Source organism: Seriola dumerili, unplaced genomic scaffold (genome assembly GCF_002260705.1).
Source record: "Seriola dumerili isolate Sdu_G_001 unplaced genomic scaffold, Sdu_1.0 BDQW01000017.1, whole genome shotgun sequence".
NCBI classification, from domain to species: Eukaryota; Metazoa; Chordata; class Actinopteri; order Carangiformes; family Carangidae; genus Seriola; species Seriola dumerili.
Genome location: NW_019174272.1, coordinates 14,066,079 through 14,084,055, shown reverse-complemented (window position 1 = coordinate 14,084,055; position 17,977 = coordinate 14,066,079). Strand labels below are relative to the sequence as shown.

At 40.6% G+C, this 17,977-nt stretch overlaps 1 protein-coding gene across 1 annotated transcript in view; it reads left to right on the top strand.

Moving 5' to 3' along the window:
• Positions 1-17,977, top strand: part of LOC111231647 (whirlin-like) — a 75,965-nt gene that overhangs the window by 32,898 nt on the left and 25,090 nt on the right. Inside the window, exons 2-3 of the mRNA XM_022758844.1 lie at positions 2,756-2,932; positions 11,302-11,427. Coding sequence (XP_022614565.1) covers positions 2,756-2,932; positions 11,302-11,427 — 303 coding nt within the window. The remainder of the gene's footprint in view (positions 1-2,755; positions 2,933-11,301; positions 11,428-17,977) is intronic.

The following is a 17,977-nucleotide window of genomic DNA, read 5'->3' as shown; positions in this document are numbered from 1 at the left end:
CATAATTCTGCAGTTGCTACATGTGGACACTGTACTGTGTAGAGAAGACTTGGTGGCTCTCTGAAGATTTCACTCACGTGTACAGTTTCACCGTATCTGCGACAGGTGAGACAGGTTTGGGCCTTTGGGAACAGGATTTGCCTTTTGACGTGATACAGAAGTGACTTCATGTGAGCTAGTTTGTTTACAGCACACTGAAGCATTTACGTCTCTATCAGTATGATTGAGAACTTCCAGGAGGATCCAATTGTTACACAACAGTTATTGAAAACGTCTACATTTACTGTTCCAAACAGACAGGACACGATATGTGTGACTGCCACTTTGAGCATTTCTGATAATTGAATAGACACCAAAATTTTCTGGTTCACAGTTATTATGTATTATGTATTTTAAAATGTCTGGTTCTTTGATTAAAAGTCAAAGGAACAGGTTGCTGTTCATGAAAACATGAGGACAGATGTGACTGTGTGTTTGGTTTGCGCCAGGCTTCAGTATCTGTGCATAGAAGCCTGAGTCTGTTTTAACCAAAGCAAACAGGTTAGGTATGAAACCACTACGCATGCTGTTCATAGGCTGCTGTTGCTAGATGTTACAGGTGGTTGTTTTGGTAATCTTAACGTTGCATGCCAAAGTCCGAAATTCTCCAGCTTGTGGTGGGTCTCGGGCGCCAACTTACACGGCGAGAGGGCGAGGTGTCCCTCCGTCAAGTTAGGTTTGAATTGTGTTTATAAAAAAAAAAATCCGCAAATTAGCTTTACAGGCTCTTTAAGCTTCTGTTGCGTGTGCTGCTGCACCTTATTAAAGTTCACTCTGGCTAAATTATGGATGATTTACAACAGTGTGATTTTTTTCTAGCTGTAATCTGAAGTGTAAAATGACGTAGACTCATGGCCATTACATAATGTCTCTATGATGGCTGGCTCTCCACCCTGCCACCCTGCCGCAGTTGATTCATAAAATGGTTGGACATAAAAGCAATCAAACCATCGTAAACATGATTGAATAACTAAACCCATCTGTTAATTATACTAATCACATATAAACAGTCGAGAGCAGCTGTGTGGTTGGTTGAGGTTGATATAATTTGTGTTAACTAATGAGTAATTTGCATTGCAGTGTTCTTGCTTATTTCACATTAAGTCCCTGGTGTCTGAAGACTGTATGAGTCATTCGTCTTCCACACCCAGACCTAAAACCTTCACAACAACACGTGTCTAACCTTCTCTGCCAGTGAGCCCATTTCCATTCATCAACGAGTAGAAATAACTGCCACTGTCTTCTGTCGGACCTGTGACACCCTGCTCTGGGACCATAAAGCCAACTGTTTAATTATCTATAATTACTCCGTCTTAGAGACTGATCACCTGTCACAGCAGCTTTCCTTCATCTGTCCTCATACCTCTCCAAACAGAAATAACTGAGCTGTCACACAAAATGGAGAACTTTTCATGTCCCATCAAAAAGCTGTTGTGCCACTGTAATGGTGACATATCTGGGAGAGCTGCAGGAAGAGCATCATCCATCACAGATATAGTCAGGGAAAAGGCGTAGACCAGACCCAGTTTGCAGCAGAAAGGCAGACTAAAATATCCTCCTGAACAGCACCCAAATATCCTGTATGTACATGCAGGAAGTTGCTGCTCTGCATGCGAGTACATCAATCATACTTGGGTGGAGTGTACAGTGTACTCAAACTGTGAGAACTGTGTTAATTTAAGGTTGTAACCTTCAGTTTATTATAGTGCAGCAGATAACTGTAATAATCTTTCGAATGTGGATACGAGAATCAAAATTGGTTTGTTTATTCCTATGGGGCCATTAAAAATCCCATTAGCCATTTGAAATTTCAAAAGGCTGCCATTTTCCAACATGGCCACCTTTTCCAGCACATAAACACATATTTTAACACAGAGTTTTACCCTGTGGACAGATTTCAATGATTTTGCAATTGAATCCTATGTTTTTGACGATGAGGACGTCAAATCCACAACTCTTATTGTCAATTAATTATTATATTTGAAATTATTTAAATTATTTTCATGCTGACAAGGTTTTTGACCTGTCCCACGCTACGATTGTTCTAATTCAGCAGGTCTTTTAGTTTGTAAAATGTAGGCAAACTGTTCAAATTTTCACTGGTTTCATTTTTTACAGTGTACTAAATTTCGCCTTCTACCTTGTTAAAATGTTTGATTTGACACCTCAGATCATTCATATGGGAAAATTGTGGGTGAATTTATTGCAAAAAATAACATTTGTTGCCAGAAATGTCAGCTATGTTGGGTATGGCGGCCATCTTGAATTTCTGAGTGGCTAATGTGTTTTTATCAAAAGAGTAATATCCAAGGGAGGATTTGTGCCAAGTTTAGAACTTGTATCCACATTTGAAAGATTTTCCCTGAAACATGCAGTTATCTGCTGAGCAATTATCGCTGTTCTAACCCTGAACAGGTGCCCGGACTCCCCCAGTTCTTCTTCTGTCTTGGTGGTGTCACTACCCCCTTCTATAGTTCTGACCACACCCAGCATCACTGATGGCTGTAGTGGGTGTGGACAGAAGTGTGCTCATGCCCAACAGTAACGGCAAGGTGTACTGATATTCTGGCATACACCTGTACATCACTGCAGTAAGGTGACACTTTGAATTTGGGGTTCATCTGTAACAGGATTTCAGAGGGTGTTGAGTTGCTCTTCATGAGGTCATGAGGTCTACTGTATGTACCCATAACCACACCCTCTTCTCCTGATGCAGGTGCTGAAGGGATGCAAGAAACTGGCGATGTCAGTGTGTTCTATGGGTCGCATCCCTGGAGGCTACATTACCAACCATGTGTACAGCTGGGTGGACCCTCAGGGCCGGAGTGTATCTCCACCGCCCGATAGCCAGGAGGGAAACCAGAGGCTAGGGCCCGGCATGGAGGAGAGGACGGTAAGAACGGTTTGTGTCTGTGTGTTGTTGTGGCAAGGTAGAAAAAGAAGGTCCAGGTGTAGAAGGTGTGATGCACTGTACAATTCAACATAAATAAAACATTAGAAGAAGAGAGACATAAATGCAGTGTAGACTTTATAAGGGAGTATTTGTCTATGAAAACAAAGATACTGCTGCAGGATTTTTGAAATTCAAATCAAAAGAGATTCAAAACAATTTATTATCCAGGATGATACCAAGGTTTCAGTAATTGTCCTCCCACTCATGTCTGACAATAGTCAGTTCAGGACTGGAATATGGCTCTCTGAAGACATTGTCATCATGACCTTTGGTGTTGTGAAGTTTTCAAAGACTGAGTCATCCCACAGCAAAGTCACCCACCACAGGCCTGAGACAGGCTGCCCCTCAAGAGAAGATTTACTCAAATTCAGTGATCTGAAAAATACACCTGTTACCATGTTTCCTGATGAGATAGTTCATCATTAACCATTACAAACTGATCTCTTAGTTAAAATATAACTAAAAATAAAATTGCTAAAAATAGCTAATCTTTACAACACAACAGAAATGTTAGAGACTACATTCAAGTGCCTCTATACTTGTGTCACATTTACACTACTGGACATCCCCATCTGTGCAGTTTTTTATATACTTTAGTTAATGTCAATGAAACATTATAGATTTCTTGTTATTTAAACTTTTTTTCCCACTCCAATCCATAACACAGTGAATACATAACACAATAGGGTAAGCGACAGTATAGTTGTTACTGATCATGCTGTGTATCTCCATGTTCTATCTATCTATACTATCAGGTACCCATATACAAATACAAACATGCACACCTATACACATACGTACACAAATGCACCTGTAAACACCTCTGTAGAGGGTGAGAAGATTATTTAAGTATTTAACATGAAATGGTGACATAAAACAAACAAATTATTTATGTATGTATGTGTGTAGGTTTATGTGTGCATATACAGTATGTATATGTATATGTATAGTTTAGCTTATAGCCAGAGAGTCCACCATAGTTTGTAATTCCATCTAGTAACACAGGTAGAGAGTTATATATATCTGTAAGATACAATATGATATCATCTGTGTATAATGTTTTTCATCTTTTATTGTTAGACTTTTTATTCCCCTGTTTTTTCTTATACTATCAGCTAAGGGTTCTATACATAAGGTGAATATTTGTTTCGATAATGGATCTCCTTGTTTTGTTCCCCTTTTTAAAGTGAAGGTTTTAGAAAGCGTACCATTTACTCTTACTCTTGCATTTGGTTTATTATACATTCATTTTATTAGTTTGAAAAAGGTTTGATGGAATCCAAATTTCTCACAGACTCCGAATATAAAGGGCCATGACACCCAGTCAAAGGCTTTTTTGCCGTCTAACGTCAATATCAACAGTTGATAGTTGCTTCATTTTGTTGCAAAAGCAATGACATTAAGAGTGTGATGCACATTATCACTTAAAAGACGGCCCTTGACAAAGCCTGTTTGGTCTAAGTTAATTATTTTTGGAAGTATATGTGAGAGTCTATTTGCTGTTATTGATGTAAATAACTTTACATTTAAGAGGGATATTGGTCTGTATGATGAACATTTTTGGGGGTCTTTTCCTTGTTTAGGTATAACGGTGATTGATTGCTGCATTCCATGTTTCTGGCCATTGTTGTGTTTGTAAAACCTCACAAGATGGGAGAGACTAAGTAATGTATCTGAACTCCATATAGAATTCATTAGTAAATCCATCACTTCCCAGACTTCTTCCAGTTTTATCTTTCTGAATGATTTTTAGAATTTCCATCTCAACAACTGGTTTTGCTAGATCACTGTTTTGATTACTTCCTCCAAGTCTTTGATTGGCTGGTATTGTGGCACATTGTAACGCTGCACCATGTTGAGTGAGCACAAAGCAGAGATCTGTGAGAGGACAGCTGACTAAAACTGAGTGACAGACATGATTATCGTGCCACTATGTGGATAATAGCAAACGGAGAAATACATTTATGGAGCACAGAATAGATTTTTGTTTGCTCTGGGAAATTATTCTTTGCTCAAAAATATTTTCTCTTCAATATATAATTTGTGTGTTTGCAATATGTATTTGTCTGTGCTCAGAAAGTCCCACTGCCTGCTCAGGAATGAGGCACGAAAATAACCCCATATCCATCCTGGTGGCCTTTAATGTCATGAGGCCACTAAGCAATTGCACATAATTTCTAATTATGGTGCCTATTTTCATGCTGCTGGCTCGCTCCAGCTCACAGAAAATTGAGCAATGGAAGCAAATTAGCAAAAAATCCAATGTGGATATCAATATGGTTCAGGCTTTTTTGTAGAGCACATTGAGCTTGACTGTCAATCAGACACATGGTTGAGGGACTGGCCTTTCCAAAATTGCATTTTTGAACCTCAGTTATAGCACCACCATGTGGTTGATTGGGCTCATATTTCTTGGGAAGCACATGCACATCATTTCCAGTTATTGGGCCAAGTTTCATGTTTGTAGCTCATTCCAGCTCACAGCAGTTTGAGCCACGGCAGAAGACAGATAATAAACACAGCCACAGTACAGCAGTTTTTGGGTTCTGACCCTTTGGTGCTTATTACTGAAACTGAAATAGTCATTTGTTGCATATTACTGTCAACACTTGTCTCCATATTGTTCATTGTGCATCGATTCCCACAGATCTGAAATATACTTGTGGTGGTGGTGGTGGGGGCGGGGGGTGAATGTTGACACAACATTTGCATTTATTTAATATTCCTCAGTGACATATTCCTTTTACCACACTGGGACCTGCTGCCTCTGCTTCAGCTGTCTCATTACCTATGCCAGCAGCTTCACCGACCATCGACTGGTATTAAGAACTGACTTGAGTGTTCAATATCCACATCTAACATAACACCACGTGTCCCCCTCTTTCCCTCTTTCTCTCTTTCTGTTAGTTCTGTCTTTGCGCGTTAGCAGAACGAAACGTAGAGAATAGTTAACCGATTGTGGATGGCGTAGTTCTTACCAATTAAAAAACATGGAAAGGAAATGTCAAAGTATACCTGGGCCGCCCGTCCAAGTAAAGTCTATACGTACGAAACCCTGTTGTGACAAAATTTACCTCTCAATATAAATGAGAGGCAAATGACAATATAGTAAATTACGTTGTGATACTCGCAGTACATTTTACACTGTCCCCACATCCATCCAATTACATTGTTTCCATTATAACTTACTCATTCATTATATGCATATATATCCATTCATTAGTCTACCAATGTTAGGCCTACGTAGCAACACACTGAATAAGTAAGAATTAATCTTACTGCTGTGTTTTAAATTCCACAAATCTATGCACTTTATGTTTGAGTAAGCAAGGCCGTTAGGACAGAGGCCACCATTCTCAAAAAAGCCCAGTTCCAAAATAAAAGCCCCATAAAAATATTGTAAAGACACATAGAAATGATTTGTGGTACCCCCCAAGTTTTGTGATGATTAGACAAACTCATTTGAATCAATGAGTGAGATACTCCGTCTTCGTCGTCGTCTTGGCAGTGTCTGACTCCACCTAACTCCCGGCTAATTAAAAAATGGACAAAGAGCTGAGACTTCGGTGAATGCTGGTTTGTGGGAAACATACACTCATCCACCTGTCACTCAAAGAGGCCACACCCTCAATTATACATAACTTGAAGCCTTAATAAAAAGTAAACAGGTGAGTTATATAAACAGTTGTCATGAAGGAGGAAATTAGCTCTAGAGACCAAAACTGTGGAGATTGACTCACTGTTGGAGGCAGACTCTAGTGATCATTAGAGGAACTGCAGGTTTCAGCACTTCATTGTTGGCTTCATTTTTCAGCCTCAGAGGGTGAGGCTTGGTTTGGAGCTGATGGTTCCTCTTATTGAGCAATTTCAAAATAGTTTTGTACATTTGATTTGATTAACATTATAATGAAACATCTCCTGTGAGTTTTGTAAGGATTGGACAAACATTTTCTCATTTACAGTCTGATTTGTGTTCTGTCAGGCCCTTTTTTTTTGCATTTGTATAGTGCCCCCATTTTGGTTTATTTATGTGTTGAGCCGCGCCCTTTTGAAGTTCATTGATCAATATCTTGAAAACCAAATAAGTTATCACCAAGCTTTATACAGCTTTTGGTAAGCCTGATCCAATAATGATGCACTGACAATTTGGTAGCAATCAGGACTATGCTAAAACTGCTGCCTAAGCATGTGGTGGGAGTGCCTAAGAATGCAACTATGCAGATAAATCATCCCTCTAAAAGCTGCTCAGGAGCTGATTTACACCTGTTATATTAAATGTTGGTACAGCAGGATACTTCAGAAAACTGCTTATATTTGCTTCTATTCAGATGAGCTTGGATGACCTGGAGAAGAGCTAATTAAAGGTTGAGGGGAGAAGTGGAGTTTTTGGACAGAGGTCTGAGAAGCTGTCACTGCCATATGCAATATAAATGATTTTTTGGCTTCTTATATGGAGAAGATATTAATCTTTTTCAGTGAGGTGCCAGATATGTCTGTTGAAATACAATATGCCAGCTCTTATTTTATTACTCGGGTCTATTAGAACTGTTCTCTTGTATGAGAAATGTAGCACTAGCCCTTCATCTCATCTGTAAGGACACTTTTTGAGTGAATCTAGATTTTCACAATTGTTCCAGTTACCATCAGAATCACTTTGTGATAGTTACAGCGCATTGAACAACTATCCAAAACAGAATTTCAACAGTGGCTTTGTTTAATTTTAGCCTGTGCAACAAATGACACATTGTGAATGGAAAGACTGTCTATTATATAAAGCCACACTGATCAATATTTTCTCTATTATCAAATGACTATGTGTAACGTGATGGGACAAAGTCACAGAGAATTCTCACCAAGTCCACATTTCCCCTCAGCTCTGTTAAGCGCTAACTTTTCGAGCCTCATTGGTTTTATGGCCCACAAAATCCAGCATACACTTCCTGTCCATCACTGACCAGCAGACAGGTAAAGTTAGCGACTAGCTTGGGAACGTATAGGAGTTACATATTTCTCTCAGGAGTTGTTGGAGACAAAACCAGAGCTAAAAGTGGAGAGAAAAAACAAGTCCAAATGAATGCTAGTGTAGCTGTGTACCTGCTGCATGTGTAGATAGTCAACTCTTTTCTAACTGAGGCGATAATATGTCAGATGTTGTGCTGGTCTCAAGTGGTAGAAAATTGATTAATGCAGCAGGTTAATGTCACAAGTATTGAATTAAGAATCAAGACAAGCTTTTTTCATTCATTTTCCTGTGAACATTAGTAGAGAAACAAGTCTCTTTCTAAACAGACAGGACAACATTGTCAGTCAATGTCTTCAAAAACCATTACAAACAATACTTGATTGCTCACCTCAGCACTTTTATGATCTGTTACCACTATGTGTGGTTTAGGTGAGTATAACTACCTTATAGGGGAAGATCAGGGTGAAGGATGAAGATCAGGGTGAGGGAGGAAGATCATGCTTAAAAGAAACAAACACTGACGGTTTTTAAGAGATGGACTGTGAATGCATATTATATCAGAAAAGTATTGTTCAATCTGTCCTTATAATGACACAGTCTGCAGGTCCACATGTCATTGTCCTTAGTCAACTATCCTCTTAACCTAAACCACACACTATATTAGTGTGTATTATTTCTCAAAACATATTGAAAAGTGAATTTTCCTAAAAGCATTCATTAAAAGCATGAACAGTATTCAGTGGCTCATGATCAGCGATGCACAGTGTGGTTGTATGTAAGTTTTGATCCTTTGAGGCAGAAGCTTTGCTCCTGTGATGAAAACTACATTGGAGCAGGTGGAGACGGCGGTGTGGTGGTGGCCAATCAAAATCTTCCCCTTCCCATAACAGGCAGTGCACTCAGCACTCTGACCATTCAGTGATGGAAGATAACACTCCAGAGTGGCTCTCCTATAAAAACAAAAGTCCTCCTGTATTATCAGTTGCAGAATCTCCACAAGAGATGATTAAATAAAATATGCAAAATAATGGCTATAATAAATTATTACCGTAATCAATTGCATAGTAGTTGTGGAAAAAGAAGCTCACTCAAGTCTTGAGATAGGTGGAACATAGATCCGTAGGTAAATTGGGAGCTTCACCTTCAGACTCAACTCCCTCTCCCACCTGTCCACCTGACGATCTTGCATTCCAGCTTCCTCTCACTGGTGAGCAACTTTGAGTACTTAACTTAGCATTAAGGTTCATCGATCAGAACCACATCACCTGCAACCTATATTTTCATGTCAGCTGGACCAGACTCTAACTGCCCCCAGGCTGTGTTTGAAGGTTCTGTCCATAAGAATCAAACAGAATTGGTGATAACCCTCTGAGCATGCGCTTGACATCCTGCAGACAGTATATTACTATATACAGTAGTAATACATGAATATTTTAAATGAGAGACTCACTTAAATGGGATGAGGAAATATGTGGAGGTGAGCAGATACAAGTTTAGATGTTGTACAGCAGCATCAACCACATGAAGTGCACTGTTGAGCAGCAAAGATCCATTCTGCTGCTACAAAAGTATGTTATCATATAGTAATGACTAATAAGAGCAGCAAAGGTACTGAGTTTTCAGCATGCACTGATAAGCTACTGCAGTTATGCACACTGCAGAAGGAACACTAGACAAACCAAGCAGCAGGTCATCTTGTATATAAGGATGTTATATAGCTAAATCTCTGTTTTTGGTTCACACAGATTAGCAGCTACCATTGCAGTGAACATAGAGTCACACAGAGTCAGCCATCGCCACTACACTTGAATATTTGCATCATGACCATTTTTGGCAGCAGGGGCAGCCCTATAATCACGATTGTTGCCGTCTGACTGACTGTCTGACTGACTGACTGACTGACTGACTGACTGACTGACTGATCATTTTTCCACCACTGGTCAGTGGAGTGCTAAGCCACAGTCTACAGAGCTGCTGTAGGGAACTGCAGGGAAGAGGAGGAGTGCTCCCAATACACTGAGCCTCGCCTCTATTACAGCAAATAAACTACTTTGATTGCATGTATCATTATTCCTAAAGGAGGCAGAGGAATAATTAAACATAAGACACACCGAGCAGAGAGAGCAGGAGAGAGGGAGAGAGAGAGAGAATCAGCTCTACATATCAAACAAAGGGAGTTAGACATAAAAACCTGCCTAATAAAAGTCTGTTACGTTGTGGAATTGAAGTAAATAAAGACTAAACTGTTGTGGAGCTAGATGGAGGCTGTGCTCTGTGTGAGACACTAAATAAGAGAGATAGTCTGTCTCGGGTGGGTGCCTTAGTAGCTCACCTGGCGGAGCACGTGTCAATGGCACTTTTAATCCTTAACCTGTGGCAGCATGGGTTTGAGTCCAGCCTGTGGTCCTTTGCTGAGTGACATCTTATCTCTCTCTCTCTCTCTCTCTCTCTCTCTCTCTCTCTCTCTCTCTCTCTTTCTCTCTCTCTCTCTCTCTCTGACTGTATTAAAGGCAAAAGCCTAAAACAATAATTTAAAAAAGAAAGACAGTCTGTCTCCTCTGACTTTCTCTCTGATCATGTTACAGTAAATCCAGCTGAAATCACAGATCAGTCTTTGTCTTTCATTTATGTGTTTGGTGATTTTGTCAGACAATGTTATAAAATCAGGATTTGACCAGAGGCGGTCCATGACTAGGTCCGGACATACACTATGGGTTAGTCCAAATCTTGTTTAAAAACTGCTATTGCTGAAGGATTTGAAGGGATTCGTGTCAAAGTGAAACTGATCAAAAATGTATCTATAAGCCAGTTTTGAAAGGCATCCATGCTAAAAACATCAATACTTTTGATATCTTTGACATGCATATACAAAACACAGTAGTAGTGACGACAAAATGCATTGATTGTGATTGACACACCCTGCTAAATCACCACACTGAGACATGATTTGTCAAATGCAGATGCAGACACTGAGCTGATACTGTTCAAATGACTTATTAAACATACTTACAGGTAGATGAGGAAGGCAGGGGTCCATAACAGTGAGGCTGTTCACTAAAAGAGTCCAAAAGACAAGCAAAACAGAAACTGAAGCACATGGAAACACCAGGGAAAAGGGAACAGACACACGAGGAGAGTCCAGGGAAAGTCAACAGACGAACTGATGAGGACTCAAGGAAAGACAGAGGGAACACAGTGCACACAAGTTAATAAAACAGGAACAAACATCAAACATAAATTCCAGAGAGAGAGACTCCTTCCAGGGCAGATCATGACATCATCTTTTCATTAAAGAGTTTGGTTTATTCACAAAGCTGAGAGATCTGAATGTCTTTCTTCCGTGCAGGTAAACCTGAATATGGATGATGGCCGCTCTCTGGGCCTAATGATCAGGGGTGGTGCTGAGTATGGGCTGGGGATCTACATCACTGGAGTGGACCCTGGATCTGCTGCAGACGCTGGTGCACTGAAGGTACCCTGACTTAACCTGTCCTGATAGCATGGCTGCATCACACCACAAAACCTGCACAACGTTTCCAGTTTAATGAGAATTGAAATCTTCAAAACTGTGGCATTGCCTGAAGATATTCAAAAGAACAATTGATTCTTGGTGTCACTCAAGCTTTATACTCCATGACTGGGCTGTATTTGAGGAGTGCATTCCTACATCAGCTAAAATATGGCTAGTGTGCAGGCTAATTCTGATTAGTGCTTTCAGAAGACTTGCAACACTGTAGAATGCTCTACTAATTTGTTTATTTATCTTGTATTTTATTACATTTAGGAAAAAGTACGGTGTTATTCCTTCAAAGAAATATGTGTGTGTGTGTGTTTGTGTGTGTGTGCGCGTGTGTGTGTGTGTGTGTGTGTGTGTTTATTCCTCTAATTCTGGTCAGATCTGTTCCTAAGTCATAGTTAAATAAAGCCTTCAAATCTTAACAAGGATAACACTGTATCCACACAGGAGGGTAGCAGGACTAGCATGTTAGCAGAGCAGCAGCCTGATTGAAACAGAACCGTATCAGTCCTGTCAGGTGACAGAAAGTATGTGTGAGGCTGTAAGGTGCTATATGTTGAAGCTCATAATGAAAATGTTAACATGCTGATGTTTAGCCGTTTCAGTAATATACAGCGTAGTATATTGAAGATATTGGCATGTTAGCATGCTAAGTACAAACATCAGTACAGCTGGAATATTGTAAAATTTACGGGTATGTAGAGATAAATCAATTATTGGACACCTTTAAATTCTGATCAGGGGACTCATCTGCAATGTGCTAGATGAAAACTCAGGAGACTACCAACATCCATCCAGTAGCTTTACTCTGATTGTCTGATATGCACTGAAAAGGAATGAAATGGTCTCATCACTGATTGATTTTTCTTTCAAGAATATCTAAAACACAAAAGGTTGTCAGCAGTATAAGGGCATTTGAATTATGGTAGAACATCCTGAAATATGAACAAAATTTAAATCTTAGTCATGGATTAAATGAGATGTTGACATGAAGATTTTCTGGCATCATGTCAGCTGTTAACATCTGCCACCAGTGTCTTGATGAACCTATTAGTATTCCTGCCACCTGCTAGCTATTACACTGCCAAACCTGTTAGTGTTGCTAACATCTGCTACCTGCCTTACGGCCTCAGTCAAGCAGCTGACTTCATCGCCATGACAGGCCTCCAAAAATGCTTTAGCAGCCCGGCTGAATCTGTGCCGTGTGCTTTCAGGTCAGCTTTCTGCCTCAACAAGCAGGCCACTCTCATTCTGTGCTATTTTGCAACTTGCCTGAGGGAAGAAGAGGAGAAGCCAGTGTTTCCTACCTGTAAACAATATAGTTAAGCTGAATATGGCTTTCACTTTCCCTCACATTATCACATTTTGTCCTATTTGGGGAAAAAATAAAACATCCAATTTATGGGTTGATTTAAAAAAAGCAGACTTTGGAAGGCACTAAAAATTCAAAACGTTCCCTGAATGACGCTGTGTGACACCTCTCAGTTTACTTGACAGAGAATTGAGGAGTTATTTTTTTTTTTACCATGGAGGATTGGCTGGTCATGCTGCAGAACTGGAGCTTTTGACATGCTCTGAAAGAATACGTGAAAGCAGGAAAAAGGGAAAGAGCAGAAAGCGTGAAAGAGAGTAGGTGCACATAAAAAGAAATGTAGTGGATGTTTCTCTTCACTTCACAGATGTGCCTCCATTCACTAGTCTGCAGCCATCCATTGTCTGTGGACATGAGCTGCTGTCCATCCTTAAAGTGTGCATGAATGTGTGTGGTAGTCTGGCTACAGAAGATTGAGTGATCCTGCAATTAGAGTGGGAGCAGGAGGAAGAGAAAGAGGCTGTATATCCTTTCCTATAAAACCATTCCTCTTCCCATGTTTACATCCTTCCCTCCCTCTCTGTGTGGCAGTGTTGTGGCAGTAAAGAAGATTGATGATTTGCTACATACAGCTGCAGGCCATCATCCCAAGCCAAATACAAGGGATTTTCATCCACATTAGTGCTGGCCAAACCAAACTCTTCTTTTCCACTGCAAGTTTGATAAGAGTTGAGATGATACTGTGGTATGTACTGCCTCAAGAAAATAACTGTATGACCACAGTCTACGCCATAACCTGACACGGCATACGGTTTATTACACAGAGCATTCTGGGAAGAAACTGTTTGGAAAAGAAAACACGCTTTCAAAACAGACCTTTTCAATGCTTCAAACTAAAACTTTCAGACTTATTAATTATGGCAAATTCCACCCTCTCCGTTCAGGCTAACTTCCCCCTCTCATCTCTCACTGGTTCAGGCTAGCTCCACCCTCTCCTCTCCCATTGCTTCAGACTAGCTCCACCCTCTCCTCCCTCATTGGCTTAGGCTTACTCCACCCACTCCTTTGTCATTGGTTTAGGCTAACGTCAACCTCTCCTCTCATTGGTTCAGGCTAACTCCAACTCCTCATCTCATTGGTTCAGGCTAACTCCAACTTCTCATCTCATTGGTTCAGGCTAACTCCAACTTCAGCTCTCATTGGTTCAGACTAACGGCACTCTGTCCTCTCTCATTGCTTCAGACTAGCTCCACCCTCTCCTCTCTCATTGGTTCTGACTAACTCCACCCTTTCTTTGGTTGGGGCAGTGTTAGGGGTGGGACAAAGGTCAAAGGTCCATCACTTTTGTGACACAAAGTTCTGCATGCCTCTCTCTAACAGATAGATTAGCAATGTAAATACAACACAGCTTTACCATCCTGTAAATATCTTTTCACTTGGTTCATTTAGGGCCAGAATGAAATGACTGAAGATTGATAGTCGTGCTGTTATAAAGCTGACATAAGCAGAATTTGCTTGGACACAGTTTGAGATTGTGATGTGAAATTCTCCTGAACTCAGCATGCTGGGAAACTAGTAGATCTATCATCGCAGCTCTACATAAACAGCCCTGTCTGAAGTCATAATACTAATTTTATATTTGTGCAGCATAGTGACAGTTGTCGTTGCTCATTCATTACTTAAAGAGAGTGAACTGTTCAGCTATATCCATTAGAAAGTGATATAGATCTGCTCTAAATACATTCAATGAAAAATTGCTTTCTAACCTTGGAGAGATCTCTGCTTTGACTCCAGATTGGAAATATGAACACAAACACATTTAATTCAGTGTTTGTAATATTGAATACTAAGTAGTAGAAGGTATATGCTCAGGGATCTTTTCTTCTCTGTCTGAATATAACATTTCAATATTGGTTGAATTCTGTCTCTTGGGAGAGATTTCCTTTAGTCATGAGCACACTCTTCCCTCTCAGTATCTAACGGTACTACTTCACTTGACACACAGCTTTGTCTGTCCTGTCCCATGAGTCGGCTTCTTTCTCCACAAAAAATGGAGGAACTCAAACTGCTGTGCCAAATTAAACAGATATACGCGTCAGTATTGGCCCTCTATTCAGCAGTGGATTGTAACCAGGAAGTATATCTAAATCTGATAAGATTCAGCTAACACAGGTCCCATGACACAATCCTGAGGGGAGCACTGGTTATCAGCATGAATTTGAGAGAGTTAAATGGGCCGACTCTCATTAAATCAAGACCGTGACAAATTAAGATGACAGTTTTTTCCAGTGACGACATCACTGCCCTCCCTCGCGAATTGGTCAGCATAGAGCAGGATGGGTCTGACGCAGAAAAGACAGAGTTTTATGGAAGACTAGGATCTGCCCCTATGGTAGCTGATTTTATCGAGTGAGCTGTCGAGTCAATGCTGAAAATGGCCGCGATGGAGAGTTTGTCATCAATTAATTCTGTATTAATTCGACATGCGGGGTGTTTCAGGCCATGTTGAACATCCCAGTCAATGTCTGGTTGTAAATCCTCAAAGACAACGCAGCAAGGATTAAGCCACTGTTCCATCACAGCTCCCTTCCACACCTCTCAAATTTTCCTGTGGTGGAAATATGATTGGTCAGTCAGTCGGTCAGTAAGTCAGTCAGTCAGTCAGTCAGTCAGTCAGTCAGTCAGTCAGCAACATTCAAGATTATAGGGCTGGCCCTGCTGAAGCTGTCCAGCCAGCATTTACAAACAGTTATACAGATGAGCTGAATGAACCTTGTACCTCGTCTTCCGCCTGTGTACAAACTGAAGGATTATGACAGTGAACCTGTTGGAAGCATGGCATCACATACACAGACAACATAAGATAACAATAACTCCAGAGACAGGCTTCTTTAAATAGAGAGCCTGACAAACCCTCTGAGCCTGTGAATGAAGATGCATCTGAAGTCTAACGTTAAAGGTTTAGAGGGGGTTGGTACACCGACCTGCTTTAGCTCAAGACACAACTGGAGGTCGTTTTTAGGAAAACTGATTCTGATTTTTTTTTTAAACTCTAGTACAAGTCACAAAAGCTTTGAATTTCAGGCAGGTGGACAATACATCCGCTTTTAGCCACCGATTGTGAAACTGCAGAAGCTTTGCCTCCTCCGTGACAGCCATAATGCAGGCGTCTTTGAGATCAAGCAGGAGGAAGTCTCCTGCCTTTCATGGTGCTGAGCCACAAGTAAAATAATCTGTACCCAAGACAGAGGGTCGGAGGGTCAAGAAGACTCTGGTATCATGATTTCAGCCCGGAGAGTGACGAAACACCCGCTGGAGCAACGTGTAAGGGTGTCTAAAAAAACGCAGTATCCAGAAAGAGAAAACTTGTTGAAAAAATCAAGCCTAAAGGAAGGATCTCCGTCCAGATGTCCAGGATATATCTCTGTGCAACAGAAAAGTGTTACACAGAAATTTTTACCTATAGCTGCCATTACTGACAGAGTCCTATAGAATATTGTATTCCTGTAGATTTGGACTTGAACAATACTTCAGACCTGGCTCGGGACACTCCCTCATCAATCATCCTCTGAATTCCATTTTTGCTCAATGTGACATAACTCTGGGAGATAGACTGATATCTCAAGTCAGCGCAACTCACCTGTACTGACCATGAACTATTCTGAACATAAGTCAATTCAGCTCTGGAACATGACCAGTGATGTGGACTCTGAAACTAATAATAGACCCAATAGAGGGTTGGTCCGGAGAGCTCGGCTCAGCCTGGAGTCTGAAGAGATCCAGAGGTCTTCTCCGCAACAACATGTTTTTGTTGTTAATTTTAAACAGCTGGATTTGAGAATTAAACTGACCCGTGCAATCAACACCTTCTGTCTCATGGCCCCTGCCAACGCTAATTACCGATAAAAAAATACAGGGGGCCTCTCTGTCAAGAAAGCCACAGTCGCTCGCACTGTGCACCTCAGTCATTCAGCAGGCTTGCTTAAAGCTAATGCTCTCTAACCCTTATCACGTAGAAATGTAAGAACATTCAGTGATATGTAATCAAGACAATACTCTGACCTTCGTCGGGACTGCAGGCAGATTCCTGCCAAGGCTTCTCAGTCGCAATTTAACAACAACCAAGAAAGTTTTACAACATGCTCACAACAACGGGAAGACATTGTTAAGATTAGCCTCTCTGCATTGACCAAAAGGGCTTTCAACAGGGATACAGTTTGTTTGCGTTTAATCTACACCCAGAAGAAGACAGCCACGCCTTGTCCCCCAACGCTAACTTTACACTGGAGATGAGATTGAGAGTCCCCCCCATCCCATGCAACCACAGTTGTGAGATAAACTGTTGGTGGATTATCACTGAGCTGAACTTTAAAGATCTAATATGTAACCTTTCCTCATTAAAATCTCTAAAAAAAACTAGACCTATGTTCTATATGTTGTTGAGTTGTGGTAAAGTGTGATTATTTATGAAACAACCAATAGGCTGACAGAGAAATATTTCTCTTTTTCTTCTTCTCTACCTGAGCTCCTCGTCCTCTGAATCCTCTCTGGACCTCCCACTTGGAGGAGAGTACTCATTTGCTTCTTTGAAGTTTATCTTTGTTGATGACATAATCCCCTTTACACGCAGCACTATCTGCTTGGTTTCAGTCTGATTGGCTTAACTTTTGGGCCCGGCCGCTGCAAATTCCAGCATGCTGTCACCTCCCAGCTCCCAGCTGACCCACATAATGCCCCAACTCAAGTGCAGTCTGGTCCTCTTTAGTGACATAGACAAGACTATCTGTAACAAAGTCTGACATGACCAGAGGCGATGGTGATAACTATATGAATACATTGTAACACAACGGTGGCTGCAAGTCCACTGAACCAGATGTAGACTATCATTGAGGAAAACAGCAGAAAGTAGTTGACTTTGAATTTTCCTGAAAACATGACCTTAAAGAATTCTTTGGGCTCAGTGATGAGTTCAGTTTTTAAACTTTCCCCATAAGCTGTTTGGAAATAGTTTAGATACTTCTCTCTTTTTTACTACATTTAAGTTCAGAAAAGTTCAGGAAGTTGAGAGTGTAGGGAATCCTGAGTGTTTACAGCTGAAAATAATGTGAAAATAAAAGTGCCTTTAGATTTAAACAGCATCTTTAGAACAAACATTATTATATCATAAAAAAGATTTATAACCTACAATATACT